General features: G+C 42.3%; 2 protein-coding genes across 3 annotated transcripts; one reads left to right on the top strand and one right to left on the bottom strand.

Annotated features, from left to right (window-relative positions):
* Positions 1-3,417: 3,417 nt before the first annotated feature.
* LOC128792234 (translation initiation factor IF-2-like) lies at positions 3,418-5,464 on the bottom strand. The gene is made up of 3 exons (XM_053950480.1): positions 5,455-5,464; positions 4,361-4,837; positions 3,418-3,831 (listed from the first exon to the last, which is right to left on the bottom strand). Exons 1-3 carry the CDS (start codon positions 5,462-5,464, stop codon positions 3,800-3,802), a joined length of 519 nt encoding a protein of 172 aa, XP_053806455.1. The 3' UTR covers positions 3,418-3,799.
* ATG4C (autophagy related 4C cysteine peptidase) lies at positions 4,709-24,102 on the top strand. 2 transcript variants are annotated; one of them, XM_053950411.1, is made up of 12 exons: positions 4,709-4,834; positions 5,760-5,838; positions 7,095-7,225; positions 8,031-8,114; positions 8,759-8,992; positions 11,399-11,720; positions 13,593-13,663; positions 14,798-14,934; positions 17,124-17,202; positions 17,867-17,943; positions 20,777-20,896; positions 22,892-24,102. In XM_053950411.1, the coding sequence occupies exons 3-12, from the start codon at positions 7,150-7,152 to the stop codon at positions 23,060-23,062; spliced, it is 1,371 nt and encodes a 456-aa protein (XP_053806386.1). In that variant the 5' UTR covers positions 4,709-4,834; positions 5,760-5,838; positions 7,095-7,149; the 3' UTR covers positions 23,063-24,102. The 2 variants fall into 2 exon arrangements, with proteins under 2 accessions (XP_053806386.1, XP_053806385.1); XM_053950410.1 differs by lacking the exon at positions 5,760-5,838 and having other exon boundaries at positions 4,746-4,834.
* Positions 24,103-26,587: the final 2,485 nt, after the last annotated feature.

The raw sequence follows: 26,587 nt of genomic DNA, 5'->3' as shown, positions 1-26,587 counted from the left end.
AAGTGAATTAACTGAAGGAAATGCTTGGTCTGAAGAAACAAGCTTTGCAAAGAGGAGAATGTGACCACCAGAGAAACCTGTTACATGGAATTACAGCTGCACAAAAAATACTTCTTTAGGAACTAGCAGATCCCTCTGATTCAGAAACAACTGTTGTGTGGCAAGTTTTCCTGCAGCAGAAGATGGAACAATTTTCTTTTAAAATAGGGGAGAATTGTATGTGATTCATGATGTACTTGGTGTGTTACGCTGTTTATTTTGCACAGAGTTTCTTGTGCCCATTGTATTGTCCTCAAGGGTGTCTGGTGAAGACTAATCAAGAGTGGAGGGGCTGTGTACATGCAATTAATGCCTCCAGACAGCCCAAGTTAATTTAAATTAGTGTTTGAATAGAGGCTACCTAGTAACCAATGTAAAACCTGGAACTTTACCAGCATTATGAGGATGCTGAATAGTTACTCTTCGTTAACACACTGTAATTCTTCACCATGTTTTAGGAAGCAAAGAAGGAACCTGGCTCATTCCACACTGGATTCCAACAGAAGAACACCCCAGCCTTTGGGAAACATCCCTGCCTCCAAGGCCTGGACACAGGACTCTGATCCTCTCTCTCACTGAAAGGGGGAGAATGAAGCAGCATTTTAATCAACTCACCAGGGTACCTGTCCATGAACCACCAGGATCCTTTAAAGCATGTGACTAAAATGTTTTTTTTATAATTGAGAATGACTTTTACTGGGCTATAATCAAATTTGGAAAGTGCACCCGACCAACACAGACGTTAACTCCTTGAGCCTAATAGAAATAATGTTACAAGATTAGGTACTGCACAGGAAAAAATCCCTTTGGATCCCAGCCAGAAAACATTTGGACAAAAGTGAACTGATCCTTGGCTTGCCTGTTAGCAGATTATTTCCTGAGCCCAGGGCTTCCTTGTTCTTCTGACGTAAACTTCCTCAGGGCAGAGGCAGGGAAAACATTTTCCACGGAAAACGCGTCCGGAGTAATTCCAAAAACAAAGCCGTAAATAGGGACTGCAAATGCAGGGAGCCACCTCCTGGCAGCACCCGGGAAGGGCCAAATCTCTGCCTCTCTTGGCAAATGTTTAAATACAAAGAGCTGCACGTCAGCGTGTCACAAACTGCACAAACACCATCTCCTCTGGCAAGAGAGAATGTGCTGCTGTCCCCAGGCTGCCCAGCACCCAAATTCTGCTGCATCAATGAGAAACCAGGAGATTTAAGGAGGGAGGGCTCTCCAAATTCCTGCAGCCTTCACTACATCCCTGACATCCCTGTTATTTCCTTTATGGACCCACAGAAGAAGCCTTTCCAGAGCCTTCTTCACATGGTGGTGTTTGATGGCAGCTTCACTTCTGCTTTACTGTCTCCTGGCACATTTATTTTAAGATTTCTTCACTTCAAAAGGTGGGTTCAAGAAATCAAATCTTCCCTGAGAAGGACTCAAAAGTCTTCCCAACAGAGCTTCCATTAATTCCTGCTCCTGTTTATCATTTTTGTAGTTTATGCTCCCACCCCAAGCACAGCTCTCAACCTCTCCCAGTTCAGCACCCTATAAATGGCATTAATGTGTTTTATTTCCTCTTGTATAACTAGGATCTTACATTAAGGGTAGCCTGGGCACAGACTCTTCCAAGTATCCTGCTGAAGCCTCCTCTTCCTTACCCTAATCCTGGAACAGAGAAAGGAAATCTGGATTTGGAGGGACTGAGTGGTACCAGCAGAAGTTTGCTGGCTAATCTGGGGGAGAACCACATCAGAGCAATCCAGCTCCTGCTGCCCCTTTTCACCCTCACTCCTGCTTGAAAGGATGCACAAATCCACACAGTCTGCATTCCCATCTTTTCCCCTTTTCCTGTTCCAGAGTCTCTTTTTACCTGAGCGGCTACTCCCACAAAAACTGGAATTATTTAACAACTCACAGGCTCTGCAAACTTGAGTTCAGAGCAGTTTCAAAACTTTCCAGAGGGAAACAGACCACAGATGGCTTACTTCCCTAGGAAATGAAACTAAAAATAAACGAGGAAAATTCCCTTCTCTCCAGCTGCTTGACCCAAGGTCTGCTCTCCTCAGGCAACAATGCTTGGGAAAGCACATTTGGCCAAATGTTCAATGAGCTTTTCTAAATATACTGCAGATTACTGATGGTGGAACAGTGGCAGGAACAGGAGCAGAAGCTTCAGTCCCCACTGCCCAGTGTTCTCTTACCATTCTGCCGTGTTTGGAGGACAAATGTTGTGCATCTCCATAAATCAGAGTATCTCCTCTAATTTTTAATCTTCCCATTGCCACTTGGCGTTACCCACCTTGTTTACCTATTAAAAAATAAAGAAGAGACAAATGATATTCTCCAGGAAGACAGATTTTCAAAATCTCCTTATGACATTCAAATGGAGCTCAGAGATGGTTTTATGTCATTAAAATGCTGAAAGTGTGAACTCTGTGACATTTGTTATAAGTTTGTTGAACTCAGTTCCCCTCCCACTCCCTCTGCAGACCTTTCCTACAGAAATAGGAATTGGTAGATGTGAAGAAAACTCTCTCTTTTACAGACAAATATTTATGGGTGCCCGAGTGATTATTTGGCAATCAAAGCTTTGTTTTTTTTGCGGGGGAAAAAAAAAAAAAACAGAAAATAAATATCTTCCCTCTCATAACCTGCCTGCCCAGGGGATTTACAGTGTATATCCACCTTGTGTGGCCTATCAATTCAGGGCATGGTTATTAAATTTGAGAGCAGGAAGGTGCAGGAAGGGGAACAGCCATTTCCTTTGATCAGCTGGATAATTCCTTGTACATTTAGGCAGATCCAAGCCCTGCCAGCTCCTCAGCTCTCCACCTTCCAGCCCCTACACAGGCAGACAAGAACATCCATCTCTGTCTCGGGGAATAAAAGCAAAGATAAAACTTTAAACAACTATAATTCCTAAAACAGATCATGAAGTTCTGGAAGCAGCAGGCCTCTTTCTTTCTGCACTGTCGTGGGGCCACGGTTTTATGAGTTTATGCAAACAGCAACAGGGCTTTTATTTTTAAATCTTTTTTTTTTCTTTATCCTGGGAGCAAAGGGCAAGCAGGGAGCTGAAAGGCAGGGAAGGATTAGAAAGGTGATCTGCTACATCCCCACCTCAGGCCAACAGCAGACTTTTGGAACAAGATGTAGTCTGCACATTAAAACCTACAATCCTCTTTACTGATTGTAGAGTGAAATATATCCATGAGGCTGCAGTGGAAAAAAAAAAAAAAACAAAACACCAAGAAATACACAAAGCATCTATTGCTGGCATTTGCACTGCAGCTAAATTTTAGATCATGTGCTGATTATAAAAAAATTAAGCTCAGCCCGATCATCTCTGACCAGCAGAAGGCAGTAAAATCACAAAATGGAAAAAAAAAAAAAAAAAAAAAAAACTTTGACTTTGCTCCATGAACCCAAAATTGGGCTGGTGAGTACCAGGGAAAGCAGGAATATCACCCTTCTTAGGATGCTGAGCACTAATGCCAGTTCCAGACAGCTGAGAAATTCAGCTCAATCCTCCACAAATCCTGCACTTTTTTTTTTTTTAAGCTTGGCTCCTGATACAGCCAATGAGTATTTTAAAGCAGCTTAAGACAAACAGATTAATGAAGAACCTACTTTACAAAACACCTTTTAAAAAAGCCCTCAGGAGAGTGAGAGGAGATGCAGTGGTTTTGATGGGACTTTTAGAGAGGAAATAAAGGAGAGAATTGAGTCAGAGCACACTCAGCTGGGTATTTCGGCTGGCAATTGAAATCCTTCAGGGAGTTTGGAGATATGGGAGGCATTTTGCTGTGAAGGAATCAAAAGCACGGAATTAAAATAGAAAAGCAAAAACAAACGAACAAAAAAAGCCCACCAAAAAAAAAAAAAAAAAAAAAAAAAAAAAAAAAACCCCACCTAAACCAAAGGAAGGAACCACACAAAAAAAAAAAAAAAAAAAACAAACAAAAAAAACCCCACCTAAACCAAAGAAAGAAACCACACACACAAAAAAAAAAAAAACACACGCACAAAAAAAAACCCAAAGAAAACCACAAAAAAAAAAAAACCACCACACACACAAAAAGAAAAAAAAACCAACAAAAATCAAACAAAACCACGCCCCTCCCCAAAACACCCAAGCAAAGAGAGAAGCGCTGTTGAAGGACAGCCGCAGACCCCGTGAAGGGGTCGGGATTTCGCTTCCAGCCCCGGCCCGGCCCGGCCCCGCCGCCTCCCTCCCTCCATCCTCTTCCTCCCTCCTTCCCTCCTCTTCCTCCCGCCCGCCTCCCAGCCGCGCTCCCGTCGGACTACATTTCCCAGCGTGCCTCGCGCGCACCTGCAGCTCGCCGCGCCGCGCCCCCGCCGCGGCGCCCGCCGGGAGTTGTAGTTCGCGCGCCGCTACGCCGCGGCCGGAGCAGCGCCGGGAGGCCGCGAGCTGCCCGGGCGGCCCCGGGCATGGCGGAGGCGGCTCCGTGAGGGGTGAGCGGTGAGCGGTGAGCGGCGGGACGGGCTCTCCGCGGCGGCGGCTCGGGCGCGGCCGTGTCCTGTGGGGCCGGGAGCCGCCGAGCCCCTTCCCGCGGTGCGTGTGGGCTCCTGCTGGGCTGCGAGTCCTGCCGGGCGAAGCGTTCCGTCCTTGCTGCAGGACTAAGGAATAAGCTGGTTTTCCCTGGAGCCGCCTTCCAAGTGTCGTTTCTAACCGCCCTCGTATGTGTTCGCAGCGCCTCAGAAATGACCTCGGGCCGCTCCTCGCCGTCCTTCTTCCGTGTGGCTTTCGCTGACTGTCGCCGCTGCCGCTCCGGGCTCCTTCCAGGTACTAATGAAAACCAAAGAAGTCTTAGTTAATAGGAGATCGTTTATCTTATAATTAGCCCATTGAGGCTTCGTTCATCCTTCCCGCTGCGGTCTCACCGGCAGCTCGCGTTGCTTTCTGCTGTTTATGAAAACAAATGCTGTTGTCGGGTTTTTTTTGGGGTGTTTTTCCATCCCTGTGAGCACCCAGCCGGCACGGATCCGTCCCCTCGGGAGGGCTCAGGAGTTGGGGTTCAGCTCCAGCCGTGTCCTGCTGCTCCCTGAGGGAACATCATCCTGGTGATGTGCACCTAAACAACTTCATCAATCAGGCAACTTCGGGATAAAACCATTCGGTTTGGTAATTTGATATTCAAGCCCGTTGGCTTTAATATTCCCTGGGACCTTCTCCTGGTGCTGTTCCATTAATGTCAGTGGAACTCTTACTGATGATTTCTTACGCTGATGGGAAGAACCCGTGTTTTCCCCATGAAAAAATTATACCTGGTTTGTGCTAGCATTCTTGGCAGCCCTTTTTGCATCTTTAGCATAATGTCAGAGAAGAAATGTACCGGGAGGAAAGATAAATGTGCTGTGGTGACCATTGTCTTTGAAAAGAAAATTAGCTTCTTTCTCATTTACATAATTTCATCTTCAGGCCCTTTCAGAACTGTAGAGTTTGTTTCATTTCTAATTTTAGCCAGAGGAAGCTTTTATAGGAGTTGGTTTTTGAGGCAATCGGTGGTGTCTGGATAAGTGTGTGTTGCTGATGGATCATGTGAGGGAAGAGAGGACCAAACACTCCTCCTGGAGAAGTTCATTTTGCCACTTCGCTGTCTAGAGCTGGTGATACAGTCAGGCTTTCCTTTTTTTTCTAAAGAAAAAAAGGGTGGAAAAGGCAGGAAGTTAAAACCCAGCTTGAAATTCTCCTTTTCTTCCTTCCCCAGCTTAACACAAGGCTAATCGCAGCAGGGAGGTAGACACTTGCTATTTTCACTAGGAAAACATCAGCCTTCCCTCATGTTTGTGAGTTGGCATTGCTTCTTTTTCTGTCAAAAAGCAGATTTTAAGGAAATAATATGAGGGAATAGTGGGAAGATGTGCTAGGGGTGGTTTGGGCAGCAGATTGCAGATCCCAAAAAGTGAATCTGTGTGATCCTCAGGCTCAGGTGATGCTGTCACCCTGACATCTTTACCTTCTCATTAATTGCACTGTCAGTGATTGGGTTTACTTAAAATTCATTCCCAGTGGAGAGAAGTGACCCAGTTAAGTCTTTGTCCTGCTTTTGATCTCTGTTCCGTGGAGAATAGCACATGGAAAGGTAAATACAGTTCTAGAGACTCCTTTTAAAGCAAGGAGTTTTTTCCTGGCTCAAGTTTATTAATTAAGTGAGGAAGTTCACTGTTGCTCATGTCAGCTGGTGCTGTCAGAACTTAGATTAAAATTCTGTGAAGGTTGCAGCGATGTCCCACTGTTGATCAACTTTTGATGTCCCACAAGAGCTGCTGTTGAAGCAGGAGCTCTTCATTTTTCAGCTGTCTGTGCAAGGGTTTGGGCCACCAAATACCATCAAGAAACTTTCTGTGTCAGGTATTTCAAGGTGATCCACTGGCAGAATTCATGTGGTGAAGGAAGTTCTCTTAATTAACAGCAAACTTCCTGTTACAAATGGGGCAGCTGGACTGTGGAGGGGATTCTGTCCCATTTCCCAGATTTCTTAGAAACAGGGATAAAGGCATTGCCAGTTACCTATTTATTTACTTATTTATTTATTACTAATTTTTAGCAGTTCAGGTTGCTTTTAAGGTGAAATCTGTCTTATCTTGCAGCACAAAAAGAGCCAGTAAAGATGCATTTCCATGGAAAATTTATCAGGAGTTTTTACAGAATTAGCCTGCACTGTGGTGGATTTTAACACAAAGAGTGCTTTTTGTGTTCTCTTCAGCAGAAGAGAGCAGCATCTTTTCTATTCAGTGGGCTGCATCAGAGCTCTCCACCTCACTGCTGATAAAATGAGTGTGCTCGTGTGCCAGCACAGGTTTTGTGCTCTGGAGCAGTTTGTGGTACAGGGCAGAGCTGCTGGAGAACATTATCTTTTATTTAGCTTTGTGTAGTGCTTTTATTGGTGTATATTTGGAATTAAATTATTTTATTACTTATTCATGGGACACGGGATTGCTTCTCGGTGCCTGTTGGTGGAGGGTTCTGTGAGTTTATTGCCATGTTGGGCTGAAGTGCCTGAGTGGGGGATGCTGAGTGTTTGTATTTTGGTTTTTTGCAGCAGCAGAACTGAAAGCCTCACAAGACAGCGATGGCTTTTTCTCTGGAATTTGAATATGGAGGCCACGGGGACAGATGAAGTAGAAAAGATCAAATCAAAGTTTATGTCTGCATGGCACAACATGAAATACAGTAAGTGGAGCAGAGTGTGGTGAGATCTGTCCTCGTTAAAAGGAACGGAGTGTTTCTTGTTGACATGAATGGACTCATAACTAATTAATACCACAGATGCAATATGGCCCTTGTAACAATTTTTTCTTTGAGGTTATAAATTAGCCCCACTAAAAAAACTACCTTAGCTTTTCATTTTTTTCAAATAAATCTTGCATAATTTCATTTTAAATTACTTCTTTTAGAAACAGGAAATATATTCTGTAAATTACTCTAGATTTGCATAGGCTTTTAAACAGGGGTAATATGGAATCGTCTGCACAAAGATTTATTTTGTTTCTAAATGTACTTTTATGGAAAAAAATAGGATGGTGTGTGAGATACAAACTCCACTGAAGAATCTACCCTTGAGTAACATTTTTCCACAGCTGAACATCAGTAATTTGTTTATGAGCAACCAGATTTTCAAGTATGCCCTTTACTAATCTGTCCTTGATTTTTCTGCTTTCCCTTTAGGACTGAAGTTGCTCAGATTTACCACCACATTTTTGATAAACTTAATTAATCATAACTGAGTTTTGGAGAGGTCTGACAAGATGAAAAGATACTTATGTTTGCCTGCTTTCTTTAAGGCTGTCACATGGTTGAAAGGGAATAGTAGCCATTGCATCTTTTATGGGATTTTTTATGAGACCAAAACCCAACATCAATGCTTTTTCTTTTTTATTCCCCTTTCAAGGGTTGCCTTTGGCTTAACCAGATGCTGTTAGCATTTCCTTTTGGAAAGTTCAGTCACAAATCTGTATTTGTTTTGCGTCTGTTCTAGGCTGGGTGTTGAAAACAAAAACTTACTTCAGCAGGAACTCTCCAGTTTTTCTGCTGGGAAAATGTTACCACTTCAAAACTGAGGGTGAGTACAGAGCTCTTCACTCATGCCAGTCTTCCTCAGCAGGAATAAGGTATTTTTAATCTTCTAGAAAGACTGGCATTAACAGTTACCAAATCCAAAATGTAAATAGGAAGAGCTTCAAAATTACTCATTTAAATGTCAACCTCTAATACAACCCATCCTAACCTGCTTTATTCAGATTTTACACCAAAACCTTGTGCTTTCTTTAAAAATTTGTGTTGTAATTTGCACTTCATTTACCATCAGCTGGAGATTTTCTTTCTAAAAACTCCTGATGGAAATAGTGACAATGCCTGATCAGGGTCACTACACCAACACCTTTGTTATCACTTTCCAGTGTGCAGTTTTTAAGCCTCTCTCTTTATTTGACCATTCACAGTGGGGTGAATTAAGCACTTCCTTGCAGGTCAGTGATTCCACTGGCACAGTGGTGTCTGCATGATTCTTTTGATTTTTCCTTTTTTTTTTTTTATCTGGCACATTTCTGTTATGTTTGCATTCCAATTTTCCTTTGTTGTACTTGAGGGAATTGTGAATTTTTCTAAATTTGTTTTTCTACTAAATTTGATATTTGTTACTTGCTTTCTAATAACAGAAGTGCCATAACAAATTAATGAGAGCTGAAACTGTGCTTTGCCTTGCAGAATCTGGGGAGCTCTCTACAGATGGGTCCAATTTTGATAAAATCAACACTGAGATTTCGGGGAACGTCGAGGAGTTCCGCAAAGATTTCATTTCTAGGATCTGGCTGACCTACAGAGAGGAATTCCCTCAGATCAAGGGCTCTGCTTTAACCACAGACTGTGGCTGGGGCTGCACGCTCAGAACGGGGCAGATGCTGCTGGCTCAGGGTCTGATGCTTCATTTCCTTGGGAGAGGTGAGTTAGGAGAGAAGATCCATGTTTGCAGAAGCACAGGCATTCTGTAGAGACCAACATGGCCCTTTTTTATCCCAAATCTGAAAGGCCAGCTGGTTTTGGTTGTGGGCTCCTCATTCCTGTTGGAATTGTGTCCCATTGCACAGAGACTGGGCTGTCCTGCCCTTGCATTTCTGAGAACCAAAGTGTGCCAAAGCAAACTTCTGTGGAGTTCCCAATATCCAAGTGGGAGTTAATACATCACAGAAGTGTGATCTCTCTATCTGGGTATTCTCACCCATGCACATGCCCAGTTCTCTGGAAATTTGATTGTTTCTTGAACTCCAGATGTAGGAGTGAGTTCCCCAGCCCATAGCTGTGGGCTATGGCAGAAGTGATGTTCTTTTATCAGTTCTAAAGCTGTCCATTATTGAATTTCTTCTGGTGTTAATATATTGCGTTCCTAGAAGGATTCTAATCTAACTTCAATACATCATTCTCTGTGTGGAAATGTTCACTGTGTCATTCCTTCCCTTCCCCCGTGTTCTTAGAGAGGAGCTTCCCTTTTTTCCTTACCATTATCTGTCTCAAAGTCCTCCCTCAGACACAGCCAGCTGAAGCTTTAGGAGCTGTGGGACACTTTCTGCTGTCATGGGCTGTGTCCATGTCCTCCTCATTCTTCCAGGCTGAGCCATGTCCTGCAGAGAGGTATTTTAGGTTGTCAGAGTTAAGCACCTTTTCTTTCCATCCCATTCCCAGTCCCTTTCATAACAATCATCCATTGCTTGCTTCAGAATGACCCAAGGCACGGGCCTGAAGCCGCCCGGGGGGGTTGAGAGAACACAGTGCATTGTTTCCTCAGCCATTTGTGGGATCTCAGGAGCACTTCAGCAGAAGAGCCTTCTGAAAGCCTGTTTTGATCACACTTTGCCCTTGCTGTGCAGCTCTGATGTAAGCTGGGGGCAAGGTCCCAGCCCAGCTGCACCACAGAGTCTCAGGACTGAGCTCTGGGCTTGGCTCGGTGAATGTGCCTTTGGCTGTCAATATTTCACTCATAAAACATTCATTATCTCTTTCAACTGACTGCACAGATCAAAAAGTGTGTAAATACTCGTGCTGAGAACACTAATCCCTTAAATATCACTCTTCTTACACATACATTTAGAAGAAATTCAGGACCTGCCCAGAAGGCTCCCTGTGAGCAGGAGTGTGTAATGGCTCATTTGGAAGTAACCCCAAACAAAAAAAGCCTCCGGTTTCTATCTTTAAAATCCATGGTTCCAAAGAATTCCTTGCATGTCCCCCTTGTATCCTAATTTGGAAGATGATGGGGTGATTCCAGAGTGCTCTTGTTCCTGTGGCAATCCAAATCCACAGAAAGATGGGGTAGGGATGGTCTTTCTGGGCTACTTTGCTCCTCACTTGGTCTTCTGACAGCTGGTGAATTATCTTTTGAAAAGCTTTTTATGAGGTCTGGGCAGCTTTGGAAACATATTTAGGTGTTTACAGGAAGTTTTTCATGGCTGTTTACTCTTTTCCCAGAGATGTTTTCGTTCTTGTTTAATGGTGTTGTTTCTGTTAGGAAGCAAAACTTGCCTGAAGTTTCTAGCTGAGATATTTACACTTCCACTGCTATGTGGAATGTTCCAGATATTGCTGAATGTTATTCTGAATGAGTTGTGATTTTAAATTTGAAGTTTTACTTTGAAATGCCTGTGCTTGAGACACTGACTGGAGTGTGAAGCTGAGAGCCCAGAACAGCAGGGCCCGTGGGGATGTTTCACTGAGCTGGCTCTGTGTTGGGAGTACTTGCTGGAACTGGGGGAGAATTCCAGGCACCTTCCCTGGGCCTGCTGAACCCCATTCTGTAGGAGGAATGCTATGTGAGATGCATCATCCATAGGGAAACCTTCAGCTGGAAAAGCAGACTGAAGATACTGAATGATATTTAAACAAGTTTTCCTTGTAATCTAAAAGGATTCATGAATTCAGTGAATAAAAAAATCCTGCCTGCCTGTTTTTCTGCTGATCTCCTTTGCCATTTTGCCAGGAAGAAATGTTTGCTTTTACATCAATAATTCCTCAGGTCTGCCTGGTTTTTTAATAACTGAAAAATAAGAAGAATTAAGAGCTTTTGAAACTTCTTGTTTGATGCAGATAAAAGGTTTTTGGATAGTATTGAAGCAACATTCATGTATTTAATATGTAAGAGAGTTCTAACCTGTGATCAGGTGTCTCTTGTTTATTCAGCTGACTGGGATGGTCACCAGAAAATCAAAGCAAATCCTGCTCTTCTAGAACTCTTTGTAACAGTGACATAGAAAACACACATTATGGCTTTAATGAGCGTGGGGGACAAAGGGAAGCGCTTTGCTTTTATGCCATAAAAGGAATGTTAATATGGATTTTTCCCTTTCCCCGCTGCAGCCTGGGTGTGGCCAGAAGCCCTGGACATGGAGAGCTGTGACTCGGAGTCGTGGACCAGCAGCACCGTGAGGAAGCTCACGGCCTCCTTGGAGGCCTCGCTCGCGGCCGAGAGGGACCCCAAGGTCCTGGCCCAGCCCCCCGCCAGGAGGGACTGGGATGGCACCGAGAGGAGGAACGAAGCTTATCACAGGAAAATCATCTCCTGGTTTGGTGACTCCCCGCTGGCAGCCTTTGGGCTGCACCAGCTGATAGAGTATGGGAAAAAGTCCGGGAAGATGGCGGGGGATTGGTACGGGCCCGCCGTGGTCGCACACATTTTGAGGTAAAACACCTTCAGCTCTCTGTTCCTTTCCTTTGGCACATCACAGAGAGGCGTTTCTGAGTGTCCTGAGATTGCTTCAGCCTAACTGAGCAGCAAACTGTTCATTACTGGCTTGGTAAAACACCCATATCAGGAGCAGTTTCAGAGCTTTTTCATAGGCAGGAAGGGAAATAGCAGCAGGTGCAGGAACTGAATGCTGAGCTTTTGTCAATCTTATTTCAGGAAAAAAACACAACATTCCTGTTTTCTTGTAGAATCCCAAGTATCTCTCCCAAACCCTTTTAAGTAGAGCTGCATTTAGTGAAATGTTCTAAAAACTAACCAGTCTTTCAACCTTGGAACATGCATAACATTAGAGATTTTTTTTTTTTATGCTGTAACCTGGGGGCTGTAATGTACTGATAGTGTAATGAAATGTCAGAGCTAAAATTGATGTTTTCAGCATTTCTTTGCACACATCAAATTCTTGTGAAACTGTAAATGTATGGGACTATTAATATTATAATTATATCCCAGTAAAAGTAAAGGGTCTGTGACATTCAGCATGGTTAAAAAAAAAAAGTCGAAAGTCAAATTTCTCCATACTGTGAGCCTTAAAATCCAATTCTTTGAATGTTTTGGGTTTTTTTTTGTAGTTCTATATGTTCATCTTTTTGGTGGAATCCAGTTTACCTGTAAACCGAATCACTAATAAATCATTTAAGCAGCAGAAGGCAAAGTTCATGCATTTATATATTTTTATTTATATATATAAATTGAAGAATTTGATATTTAGTGTAAATGTTATGTTAATCTGAAGTGCAGCTGTACTGAAGTAATCAGGCATGCATCCATGTAGATGCAAACAGGGATGTAGGAGTTGAGCATTTTTAATGTATTTTATTCCAGTTTTTTCTCATGATGGAAGCAGTCAGAATTTTTTGCTTGCTTTAATAAATTATCTATTAAATTATTTGTCTCCCTCATGGGAGCAGGGAGGGTTTGGTGCAGAGTTACACTCACCACAGCCCCAGGGGTGATTTCCAGCCCTGCAGAGATTTCCTTTCCTGGATCTTTCTCTCTTGCAGCAGCACTAACAATGCACAGCTCCCTCATAACGTGGGAATGACTGCATTAAAGCATTCCTTAAAATATAGTGGGGAATAAAGGGATAGTGACCATTTAATGCAGGTGTGTGTTTGAACTCAAAGGTAAATCCTGGATTTTGAACAGTTCCCTTTCTTTGCAAATGTTGTCCCTGATAGATGGCTATGGCTCTGACTATCAAAATGTATTTTCTTTTTACTTTTTAGGTCTGTTACTTTTAGTCTTTTGAGGAGAGTCTAATATTGTAGTTATCTTTTTGAAAGTTTTGGTGAAACTTTTTATTTCCAGGTGCTAATTTGTAGCTTGTTATATGAACTGAGGTCAAATAAAGAGATCTAATGAGTTGAAAATAGTATTTTTGTCAGCAAACTTAGCCTTTATCATCAATATACATGACAGAAAATGGTTATAAGCAGAAAGAAATAAAGTAATGAATATTAATTTAATTGTAAGTTAGTGTGGAATTTGGGGCCTTTTTTGTGGGTTTCATTGTTTCTTCTAAATAGCCAGACATTGTCATCTTGGCTTGGGAAAAACGTGGTGCCAAGACATCCATGGAAGCTACAGCCTGGATCTTGGTATCCAGTGTTTAAAAACAAATAAAAATCCCACCCCACCACCTGTGTTTATCAGGAAGGGAAGGTGTCTTGAATTAAACAAAATAACCCCTATAAAAACTCCTATCACAAACAATTAAAATCAACTGGTAAAAAACCAAAATAATTTGTTTATTGTTATTTTTTTTTAAATGAATGGTAAGTTAAATAGTTTTGTGTTTGTACTTAGAAAAGCTGTTGAAGAAGCAAGAGACCCTGAGCTGCAAGGAGTAACAGTCTATGTTGCTCAGGATTGTACAGGTAACTGTGATTTTGTAGATTTTTTGCAAACATTTTAAATGCTTTTTATGCTTTTCAGTTAGCACTTAACAATAGAGCTTTAAAGGGAAAAAAAATCCCTATGAGGTAGATCCACAAAATTGAGATTATGTAGACAAAGGAGCTCTTGATATGTGCAGATTGTTCCTTGCTGGTTTGGTATTTTATAGTGGAATTCCAAATCAGCAAATCAATTATTGCCTCTTCTCCTTTTACAAGTAGATGTTTCTGTTAGTTGGAACCTTTCAGGTTTTAATTATTCCTTTTAGAAGTTTATATGCAGCAATAAATATTTATTGGCTTTTTCCTAACCTACCCCTTCTGCATTTCCTTGGCATTGCAACTCAGCAGCAGCAGCAGCAATTCCCATTCCACAAAATATTGCTGGGAATGAGGAGGCTCTGCACTGGTTCTGAGTCACCTGGGTGTTGAGTTTTATCCTTTTTTCTTTGTTAAGGTTGGGATTAAATGTGTGAGATGGTATTTTTTGTTTGGATTTAGATGTTTATTAGTTCTTATTTATGTTACAGTCGTATGCATTTTGAGTTCTATAGTACTTTAACAATTTAAAAATGGAGTTTTATCTCTCTTTTTAGAAGTTTTTTTTAAAGGTAAACTTAAAAATAATTAAGAAATTATACTTAAATTATTTTTACTTTAAACTTAATAACTAACTACCCATGGCTTGTAATGTGGACTTTATCTAATTACACAATATTACTTAAACTCATGAAAAAGAAGGTGAAGAAGAAGGACTAGTCACTGTTCTAAAACCTCTATCTTGCTATATGTATATTGCTATATTCTAAAACTTTTTCACCATGTGATATTGCACATTTCTGTGTAAACTCCACACCCATCATCTCTGTTCTGTCATTTAATTTTGGAAGCTTTCTCCACGGCCTCAGGTCAATGCAGTGCTCTGGTGGGGGTCAGTGCCTGTCAGCACAGAAAGCCCAAAATTCTCAGCAGCCAGGGTTCCAGCACCTGGGCTGTGTTTTGGGAGGACAGCAGGGTTTGGAAGGGCTGCAGTTCTGGTTTGTGATGCCACGTTGGAGGTGTGTCTCTAAAAGCTGGAGGTTCTATTTGAAATGTTAATGTTTCTGTGTGTCTCAGTCTACAGCTCGGATGTTATTGACAGGCAGTGCTCTTTTGTGGATTCTGGGAAAGCAGGCACAAAAGCTGTAATTATATTGGTTCCTGTGAGACTCGGTGGAGAGAGAACAAACACAGACTACCTGGAGTTTGTAAAGGTATGAAATGAGAGTTCAATCATTTTTCAAAGAGTAGCACAAGGGGATATGAAAAGCAACTTCACGAGGGTGATTCTCCCCATTAAACATGTGGTGGGGATTTTACAGTTGAAGGTTGTAAAGTTTGACTTTACAGATTTGAAATTTCCCTATTACAAGATCAGACATAATTGCAGAGCACATGATGTCCCTTGGTAAAGCAGTGATAACTGTCCTGCTCCTCCAGCAGCCACCTGGAAAGACATTAATGCAGTGCCTCAAATTACAAATGGTAATTTAATCTAGCAGGACTCTAATAGCATATGTAACTAAGGATCAGGCAGCATTTTAAAATATAAATACACTCCATTCCTTACTCTGTTTCTTATTTTCTTAAATAAGAAAATTGTTCAAATGGTTTAAAGTTTATGCCTGTCTATTCTTCCCATTTTCTTTTGTCTCTTTGTTCCCATGGAATTATTTGATATTTTTATTCACTACTTTAATTGTTTTTTCCCTGTCTGGATGAAAGTTTCTGAGGACGGTGATGCAGGAGTAGCAAGCAGTTACCACAAGAAAAATGAGCTGTAAAAAAGGAAAGCTCAAGGAGAAGGCAGAGGGGGAAGGTCTGTGCTGTGGTTTTGTCAGCAGAGGTTCTGCAGATACCTGAGGATGTGCTGTAGTCTTGCCTCTTGCTCCTTGTTCTCTTAGCCCTGCTGCTTTTATTTCATTTTCCATGCTCCTCTTTATCTGTCTTTAAATTTTGGGTTCGTTTTTAATTTACCCCGGTGTAGGAGCACGGACAAAGGCTGGGAGTCTGTAACATGATTTATTTTGTGGCTGTCTCTTCACTGTAACATTTCAGGAAAACATTTTGATTTTTACTGGCATGGGAAGACAGACTGGTGAAGGCCTTTAAGTTATGAACTTAAATTGTTATTAAATTCTTCCCTGATTATTTTCCTTGTGTTTTCAGACAGTTGGTTTTGGAAAGTTTTAGTTTTCAGCTGGCTCCAATGAATGATTCCTGCTGCTCCCTTGCCAAGGCTGTTGCAGCCTGATGGAGGCTGAGATAAGAGGGCTCTCAATTGCCTGAATCAGTCACTCCAGTGTCTGCCCTGACTGCTCCCAAGAAGTGACCACATTTCTTGGAGTCTGGCTTTAAGTTAAAAATGCAGATTTTAGAATGTAGCACAAGAGGTAATTTCTACAAAGGATTTTATATTTATGGGTGAAAATTGATAAATTTTTTATAATTCACTTTTACAAGAAGCTTGCCACAGATTAAACAGTTATCCATTACTCTGAGCAGCTTTGCTCCCTCTCTGTTCTGCCCTCCTTGGCTCTTGGAACCTTTGCTTCTGATCTGCCTGAATGTTCTGTGATGCTCAGAGCATTTGCTAAGGAAACCTTCTTATTTATATTTTTAAAAAGTTTTCTAAGGAAACCTTCTTGTTCGTATTTTAAATAAGCATCACTTCCTTAACCTGTGTAAACCATGCTGGATTTGACTCTGTAGCATCTCAGAGAAGGTTTTTAAGTGACTTTAACCTTGTCTAAGCAGGGAAGATTTTATCTTGAGAAGCCTTGGTGTTAGTAGTCTGACAATATCAATCTTTCTGTGGAAAGAAAAGCTCCCTACTTACACTGAGTAATGTCCCCTTCCCAAAAGTTCTGCCTTCAGAAGGTTCTGGTTCCTCTGTCCTCCCAGGCCACCTCCAGGGAGATTCATGGGGCCTGTCTGTTGTGTGTTTCTCTCTCCTCCCTGGATGTGGGGCAGCTGTTTTTGGAGCTGGACCTTGTAATTAATTACTCTTAACTTCAACTGGCATTTCTGCCCAGGATGTAAAAGTTGATGCTCTGGCCAGGCTTGTCCATTTGAGTGCAAAAAAAAAAGAGTCCTCAGGGGCACAGAATGTAAAAGTGTGTGAAAGCTGGAAATCTCAGTACTTTGGGATATTTGGACTAAGGAACTGGTGCTCAGTGTGTGACATGATATTTTGTGTCCTCCCCAAAAACACGTGTGGGTATCTCATAGGAAGGGAGGACTTTCTCTGGAATATCTGCTGGTGTGGTTTCACTTTGGTCAAGCCCCAGGAAGTCATGGAGTCAGTCTTTAAAAAAAACAAAATTATTTGCCTAAAAGAGCGAAGAGCAACTATTTTAATTAGTTTAATACTTTGGTTAATGATTCCCTGTTCTTGTTTTAGGGAATTTTAAGCCTGGAGTACTGTGTTGGCATTATTGGTGGCAAACCCAAGCAGTCCTATTACTTTGCTGGATTCCAAGGTTAGTGTTTGAATGTGTTATGTCTCCTCAGTATTTTTTTCTCTCAGAGTTAAGAAGTTAATATTGAAGCAGTGGGAAACAGCGTGATTAAAATAGTAAAATGAGTACCTTATTAATTCATCACATCTCCCCAAGTCCAGCCATTTGTCATTTACCCCACGGAGTAATTGGATTCTGTAAAATGTACATTTAATTTCCCTTGTTGCATAAACAAGGCATAATTTATCTGTTTCACCAAACTTGAGGAGCGTTTGCTGTTCCTGCCTGGCAGTTCTTATTTAGGTATTTACTCTCTCCTGCTTTAAGTGGTGTTAGTTGATGCCTAAATGACAAGCAATATATTCTTGCTGTCAGGATGAAGCAGGGCAATACATTTTTCATATGCAAACTCCAGAATATAATTGTGTGTTTGTAAAAGTAATTTTATCACCAAAAATTAAATGACAGTTTCATCACTTTATAAAAATTCTGCTTATACAAGCATATTTGATTATGCAAAAGTTAATCTGTCCTGCAAAAACCTATGCTTCAGTCAATGAGTATCAGCCTGGCAAGCAGTTACTCACTGGCTTTTTTTCCAGCTGTTCTGCATAGAAATTGGATTGTAAGCAGTGTAATAATAAGGTGTTTTTTGAATTACTTGTCTTCTGTTTTGTCCTTGCAGATGACAGTTTGATTTACATGGATCCTCATTACTGCCAATCTTTTGTAGATGTCAGCATAAAGGATTTCCCTCTTGAGGTACTATGGATATAGAGCTGGCACTGTTTTCTTCCCATATGAATCAAACACTAATTATTTAGAGCTGTTCTAGCTAGCTGCAGCTTTATGGTTTTACAGTTACATGTTATTTATCAGTGTCCTGCCCTTCTTTATAGGCCTATAATCAACAAAAATGACCAGAGGTTAAATCTCAATATGGAGGTTTAATTTTTACTTCATTAATCTTCATCTGTTTTCTTTTTAATGATCATAAAATCTCCAAAGTACATGATCACTTCATTTAAGTAATTTTCCATCAAAGGAAATAGATGATATTTGTAGATCTTAAACCTGTTTGGATTTTGGGTTGATAGTTTGTCTTTTTGGTCATTGTATTTATTTTTTTTTAATTCAAATTGCAATCAACATCAGGGAGAATCCCTGTGGTATTCAATAGTAAGGAGCCTGGAAATTCATGGAGCTAAAGGAGGTGATTAGAGAACTCAATTTACAGCTACCCTGGGAAAGCATTGTCAGCTGCAAGGAAGTGCTCAGTGGCCTCTGCACTCCCAGTCACATCCTCAGGGCCATCCACACAAACTCTCCTTGGTCTTGTGTGCACCTTCAGGTGAACTTCCAGCAGCTCTTGGCTCAGCCTGAGGGGGCATCCACAGCCAGGGCAGCAGCAGCTGCTCCAGAACAGAGCTGGAGCAAAACCCCATCAAAGGGTGTTCAGGAGAACTATTCATATATAAATAAAAAATCTCAAAGGACCTGCATAGGGCTGATGTCAAGTCCTTAAAGCAAGCACTTCATATTTGTCATTATTTATGCTTCACAAAATGCTTGAGTTAGCATGTTACATAATATAGAAGTGGAAGATTCTCTAGGAAATGAGAAGGTTCTGAATGAAGCACAGCACCAAAATGGATCAGCAACTATCCCAGCCAGGAGGTTTGGCTGTGTTCAGAGGTGCCTTTAGGTTTGCCCTGTTGAGATACTTGGAGGAAGAGTTGGTGCGTGCCAGCTCTGCCTGGGGTGATTACCCAGATCCTTCCCCTTTATCCTCACAACTGTTTTGCTCCAGTGCCTCTGAAGATTTTACAGTTTGGGAAAAAACAGACAAAAGATGGGACAAGCACAGAGCAGCAGAGCTGAAGTGAATTCCTTAAGGTCCTGCTGTGGCCAAGCTACAAAAACACATCTTTTGGGTTCTGTTCCTATGACTCAGCCTCAAAATTGTGCTGCAGACTGGCATTAATCTGAATTTCTAAATAATACCAAGGTTTTAAGCTGTGTTTGGAAGGTATGCAAGCTGCCAGCTTGGCTTGATCTCATCCTAATGCTTTCCTGCAGACGGAAAATAGATTGCAATTTAATGCTTGGTGCATTTAATAGTATTATATCTTTGTCCAGAAATGTCAAAAGTAAACAGAAATTGCTTTCTTAGTGTGGATAGTTGCTTGTTAGATTTATCTGTAGGGAGTATTTTCAAAATTGACAAATTGTCCAGAATAAGTTGGAAATCAATCCACTCTGTATTGGCTTCCAGCATCCATTTGTTTGGAGGAATGGGGGAAAAAAACCCTCCCCACTTCTCTTTGTTGTGCAGTGATTTGTGCAGCATTAAACCTCCTGCACAACTGTAGGGACAGGGTTGCTGCTGGAATGGGATGTGGGAGGCAGGGTTTGATTTTTTTTTAATGCATTTGATGACTCAGGAATTAATATTAAAAATACAATTGCTGTTTATAAAATTGGAACGGTGAGGAGAAGAAGCAGTGACTAAAATCAATCTTGCAGAAATAGCCCTAATCATCTTTGTGGGTATTTTTTAGCAGAGGTTTTACAGAAATACCTCTCGGGTTTGTAATCACCAAGAAAGAACAATATATTTTCTTATGTAAAACTGCTGCAGGGATGGTTACAATCGGATTTGGGAACCAGTGCTGTCTTCTGTGGATTGATTTTTGTGATTAGCAAAAAAAGGGATTTAATAGAGGGAGGATGATGGGTCATCCTCTGTGTTAGAGGCAGAGTAGAGGGGACTGGCTCGGTCTGAGAGCAAGTGAGGAAATAATTGCAATTATTGGACAAAGAGCTTCACCACAACTACAGTTCCTGTAATAAAGAACCACAGAATCAGGGTAGATGGGATATACTTATTTTTTCTCTCATAAATTGAGTGGGGAGCATGGGGAAGGGGGTTTTGTGTTTGTTTTGTCTTAGAGCAGGGCTGCTGAAAGTATCGGCTCACAGCACTGGCGGGGCAGCATCTGTCAGGGAAAGAGATTTTGTGTGAGGAAAAACCCATTTGTAAAGCAGGGCAGTTTGGTTTTTCCCTACTTATGGATCATTGTAATATGGTTTTGCTTTTGTGTGTTTTGTGGGTTTTTGAACCCATTTCATTTACTGAAGGAAAATGCATGAGGTTGGTTTATTCCATTATGTCTCTTTTATAGAGGCTGGGGGAGGGAAGGGGCACTGGGCAGTGGTAGTAAAGCAGTAAGATAGTGCAAAAGCTGTTACAAATTCAATTTGCAGAAGAGCATTCACCTTCTCTGCCTTGGGAATATTCATAAAGTATTGCTGGGAGCAGCAGAGCTTTGACAGATTCCAAACTAACCTGGTGCGTGGGGAAGTTTGGGGAATGCAGCCTGAACAGCAGGAGGTTTTACACGGCTGGGGAAGGGTGGAACCACTTGAATATTTGGGGGGAATGGGAGAAATCACTTCCAAAGTGTGTGCTGGGGTTTAATTCAGGTGGTGCAGGGTGTTTTAAACCTGTTGGGGGGGACAAAAATAAACACAGGGATCTGTGCCATTCCCGACTGTAACCGTGTTTTGTGTTTTTCAATTGGGAAACTTGCAGTCATTCCACTGTCCTTCTCCCAAAAAGATGTCCTTCAAAAAAATGGATCCGAGCTGCACAATAGGATTTTACTGTAGGACTGTGCAGGACTTCGAGAAGGCTTCTGAAGAAATCACCAAGGTAGGTGCTGGAGTTCCCAAATGCATCCCTCAGCCAGAACGGGCTGTGGGGAAGGGAAGAGAATCAGCCTCGCCCTCCTGAGCAGACCTGATTCTCTCTGTGGCATTTATCGCTGCTGTTCCCGTGGTCGGAAACGCAGCTCGGGGTTCATTCCAGCGGCTTTTCCCGGTGTGAGGCCGGGCAGAGCCCGGCTGGGCTGCGGGAGGTGGCGGCGGGATGCGGGAGCGGGGCTGGCGCCGGGCGGGCCCACGAGGTGGCACTCGTGAAGTGGCAATGTCCCCTCCAGCCCTGGCGAGCGGGGCCAGCCCGGCCCGGGGGGAGGCTGGGGACACGCTGGGGAGCAGCCCGGCCCTGGGCAGGGATGGGGGGAAAGGGAAGTGTTGGAGCAAACCCAAATTGTTCATTATTTCTCCCTAGCACGAGGGGCTTTTCCTGGTGGGAAGTGCAGGGCTCTGGTTTGAGCTCCACGGAGCAGGTGCCATCCAGCAAATCTGTCTGACCCCATCCTTCCCCTGGATAAACTCTGCTCTGGATTCATTTAGGGCCAGTTGGAATCAAGTTTTTTTCTCCTTAGTTATTCCAGGATGTGAGGGTATGAAATGCAGCATCACCGCTGTGTTCTGTGAGCTGCTCTGTGTTTGGTGGGTTCAGAAAATGCTCTGTGAAAAGGATGCAGCAGCAGATGGGCTCAATGTTAATATTCCAACCACAGCAGTTACCACAGCAGCACAAGGAATTAATGTTTGTCCAGCACTTGGAATGTCCTGATAAGTGGTTTTAGTACTACAGCCAAAAAAGCATTTCTTAAAACTTATTGCTGATTAAAATAAATAGATGCTGATTGATGCTGAAGTTGTTTCTTTGACTCTTACCCAGAGAGGTAGAAAATAGATTTAAAGAAGTGCAAGTTCCTAAGCAGCAGATCCATGGAAAGTTTAAATAGTGAAGTTTCTGTTCTTCCATGTTTCCCTGTTCTGTCACATAGACTGTCATAACATGGTAAAAAAAAATCTCATTACAAAATCAGTTCCAGCAGAAGTTATCTTTTCCCTATTTCTGTTCTTTCAAATTTGGGATTAGGTACAGTTTTTTCCTGAACACAATTTGTGAAAATACTCTTGACTGATCCAAGTGTTGGAGTTATTATCCTGGTATTTTAGATAGAAGTTCTTTAATATTAGTGACATTATTTTCTAGAAATACAGTTCAGGCAGTGTCACTTTGAAAAGAGGGGAAAGTTGGATACAGGGACAATGTCAGAAACATTCTATCAATTGATCTTGCAATCCTTCCTTCACATCCTTTGTGTTTTCCTTCTCTTCCATTATTTTTCCCTTTGTTTGCAATTGTAGTGTGGTAACTCTTGAACCGTAAAGCTCAGTGCTCTTAAAGATGTTTTGCTGATCTGTTTCAGTATTTATCATTCCCCACACCCCCCTTCTCCATGCTCAGTTTTCTTATTTATAAACATAGATTTTGGGCACCCTGGTTCCTGTGACTGTCACCAATCTGGATTGAGCCACGTGCTCCTGACTGCCTTATTTACATTGGTGAATGTGTTTGAACTTCTAATAAAAACACTGATTATTGCACCTGTTGATTCTACAATAAAAATCCCCCCACAGGATGCTCAGTTGCTGCAGAATTCACACCTGGGCTTGAGGAGACCCTTATGGCCATTAACTATTCTGAAGAGATTTTTATCTTCTGTCTTTTATCCTTTTATCTTTCTCTTTGTTGTACTGAGTCTGACAGCACATACAGGTGATCTGTGTGCTCAAAACCAGGGGTAGGCAGGAAATTAGCAGCTGCCTGAGAAAGGGAAGTAAATATCTAATAGAAGGAGGAAATGTTTAGATTGTGCAATGCTTTTGTCTAATGAGATGATTAAAATAATGCATTTTTTACTTGGCAGTCATTGTCAGGTGAGTATCTGTGCTTGCTGCAGTTCTTCATTTCCAAGTAATGTTTTATCTGGTTTGTTTTACATTATAGATGCTGAAATCTTCATCCAAGGAGAAATATCCCCTGTTTACTTTTGTCAAGGGTCATTCTAGAGACTATGACTTTGCTTCCAGTCCAATCCATGAAGAAAATGACCTTTTCTCCGAGGATGAAAAGAAAAGACTGAAGAGATTTAGTACAGAGGAGTTTGTCTTGCTTTAAGGACATTTTACACGAGAGCATCGGCAGCTGTCCAGGAGAACACTTGCCTTTTAACTATAAAAAATGTACCCGAATTCCTTCCCCAGAAAGGCAAGCCTGTACTGAAATTGGTCTATTTTCATAAAGATGATAATGTTTTATATGTTAAAAGTCTTTAAGATGTCAGTTACTAATGTATGTACTAATTATTTGTGCTCACTGCTGGCTGGAGGAGTGTCTGTGCCATTGTGGTAGTGAAGGGAGATGCTTTGCTCAGAGCCAGCTGTGCCTGCAAAGCCTGCCCAGTCCCTAAATGCCAGCCTGTGCCCTCCTGTGCTGCCATTCCAGGCCACTCCAGAGCAGGGCTGCCAGGTGGGGCTGGCTTTTCCAGGGATGCACATCCAGGGGTGTGGAGACCTCGGTGTTGCTGTCTGCAGCACAGCTGGAGTTGTTCCTGTGGGAAGGGGACAAGTCCCAGCTGCGTGGCCCCACCAGTTCTGCCATCCTGCCACCACCCAGAGCAGCTCCTGCTGGAAGGGTGAGGTTGATGGATCAGGAGTCACTGGCACTGGCAGTCCTGCCATAATTGTATAGGCTGAATTGGGAGTTAAGATACTATTTAGCAGTATGACTTTCTAATGGTTTCTCATTAAGCTTGCTTTGGAGCCTTAATATGAGGAGTGAAGATAAAGTATTACCTTTCCCCACAATTTTTAAAGGTTATACTATTAATATTAACTGCAACCAATCAAAGCAGCTGGAGACAATTATTAGAAGAGAGCAGTGTTTGTTTCCTGTTTCAGCTACTGTAATGGTGAGGCTTCTCCTGCCAGAGCAGCTTTTAAATCAAAGCAAAGGGGGGTGGATGTGGAAAATTCTGGGCTGTGATGATTTTTTGTTTTGATACGTGTTGTTACTGTACAAATGATTACTTGGTGGTGTGTGTTCTCAGATTGCAAACAAATGTACAGAAATAGTTTCATGTTTTAACAAAGTAAATACAATATTTAAAAAACCATATTAACGCTGCTTGGGAAATAAAAGAGGTATGAAAACATGAAGTGCATGTGCCTTTTATATTAATATTAGATCCTCTAACAGTGAATATAATCCTGCATCTAAACCAATATTGTAAGGGGTGAATACTCTGTTTATTTGCAATAAAGGCAGATTTTATTGTTGTGCTGTAAAGCAAATGTTACCTGGTCTAAGTGCTGCTCAGGCACAGAGGCACAAGTGTTACTTATCCAAATAATAAGCATCATGTTTGTTCATTAAAGCACCTTTTACTTTTATGAGCAAGAAGTGACTAATGGATAGATTTCAGGCAGAACTAGACCAGGTCTGCATCAGGGCTGGAGAGTGCATTTGCATGTGTTAATTAATATTCAAAAAAGGCAAAATGTTCATTTGTTTTCAAGGAAAAGGCCCCACACATTATTTGTCTAAATCAGTAACCTCTGCACTGCTGCATCCTGCTAATATTTGGCATAATATGACTTTTTACTAACAGATATGTGAGGATGTTTGGCTTGATCTTCATATTTTTCATTAATAGCCCAGAAGAGGGAGTAAACAACGTATTTATGGAATTTAGATGTCAAAATGAGGAGAATTGTAGATGGCAGAGCTAGAAGAGAGAAGATTGCTGGTGAGTGGAGCACAAGGAGATGCAGCTTTAGCAAAGGCCTCAGGGTGGTTCCTTTGGGTGGCTGTGGACAGGAAATCAGACACCAAGTTGTGCTTTCCTTTCGCATTAAAGAAAAGCAAAGCAATCAGCTGCTGCATCATTAACAGCTCCTGTCACAGAGCAGGGGCCTGGTCTGGTTCTACTGGTGCTCTCCTCTCTGCTTCCCACCAGGAAGGCATTAAGGGCTCAGGAGAACAGGGAGAGCCTTCAGGAGCCTGCAGGGATGGATTGAAGGATTTCCCTGGGAGCTTGGTGCTTTTGTGGCTGTGCAGCTGAGGAGGGAAGGGAGCACTGCAAGGCACAAATGTGCAGTGGATGTGCCCTGGGAAGGGGGAGAGGAGCTGAGGGAATATTCCATGGGCAGGAGCCTTTGTGCCTCTGTGCTGAATTCCCAGGTCCATCACTGAGCCACCCACTGCAGCACAGGAGCTCTGGCTGAGATGGGAAGTGAAGGATGAATTTTCCTTCTTCCATGACTCCACCACCTGAATTCAGGTACCTTCAAAAAATCCCATGTGCACAGACCCACCTGAGCCTGTTGTGTCTGCAGAGTGGAGCTGCTCTTCCAAAGGCCTTTGGTTCAGAATTCTTGGAATGGAAATGCACACAAGGAATTACAAGAGCTGTAGCACAGAGATGTTAAAAAGGAAAATGTGGGTCAGTCATTCCAACAGCAAACTTCCCTAGAAGGATGGAATGGTTTCTCTTCTCTCAGTCTTTTTCCAACTGGATAAAAAATATAGTGGCTGAAACATCTTTGAACTTATTAAATAGTGAAAGTTTTTCCCTTTCTAACTGAGGGAAAGAAAAGTAACAGTGGTAGAACAGCACCTGGGTTGGGGTCCTTTAATTTGTAGCAAATCCTTTAGTTCACCACAGCAGGATTTTCTTTAAAGCCTGCTACAAATTAATTGTTAAAAATTCATGGCTATTTTCAGGGGTTTTCATCATGGTTTTTGTCCGAGGTTTAAGCACAGACAAGTCCACAGAAGGCCCTGGTGACACAAGTTAAATTACCAGGTTACTAGAAATTGATGTTTTTGGGTAACTACAGGGGACTTTAATTGGAAACTATGTTAATCGTGTAGTAATTCTCTTTACCTCATCTGCATTAGCTGCTGAAAACCAGGCAATTAATTTGTGTCATCAGTGTTGCTGCTGCTGCCTTCAAACACAAACCTGAGGAGCATCAGTTACTCACACACCCAGCAGTGGCCCAGGTTCTGAGAGACTTCCACAAATCTCCCACTCCTCCCCTGCCTGGGAGCCCGAACAGGAGCTGCAGCCTCGGAGCTTTGTCCCCTCATGCCCTTTTCTCTCCCTCCCTTCTGCCATTTCTTTTCTCCCTACAAGGAACCTTTCTCTCTGTGTTTATAATATCTGACATCAGCTGGGCACAAGCTCAGGCCTCTCAATGGAGACTCTGCCTTCTCTTTCCAGCATGGATATTTGCCTTGTTTTCCAAACCTTGGCTCTCCCTGGCAGTGACCAAAGCCCATCACACCCCAGAGCTCTGCTGGGGGTGCTGGGTCTGCCCTGGGAGCTCAGGGGTGTAGGGTGAGGGATTTCTCTCCTCCATGGAGAAACCCCCCAGCCACCACCTCCCTCTCCTCTTCAGCCTCTCCCATCTCCAGCCAGCCTTTAAAAACAGCTTCCAGGCACTCAGGATAAGGCAGCAGCTGATTTCTGAGAAGCTTCCAGAAGCCCAGGGCACTGCTCTGACTCCATGGGGCACAAGCCCCCAGGGGTGGCTCTTGGGAAGGGTCAGACTGGAAGGCTGGGTTTGCCTCGTGTTTACTCCTAAATGGGAATTTCTAGAGTGGTCCTTTAGGAGAGGGAATTATTTGCTGATGTTG

This window comes from Vidua chalybeata, chromosome 9 (assembly GCF_026979565.1).
Source record: "Vidua chalybeata isolate OUT-0048 chromosome 9, bVidCha1 merged haplotype, whole genome shotgun sequence".
Classification (NCBI taxonomy): Eukaryota; Metazoa; Chordata; class Aves; order Passeriformes; family Viduidae; genus Vidua; species Vidua chalybeata.
The sequence above is the reverse complement of the archived record's forward strand: the minus strand, read 5'-3'. Positions and strand labels throughout refer to the sequence as shown.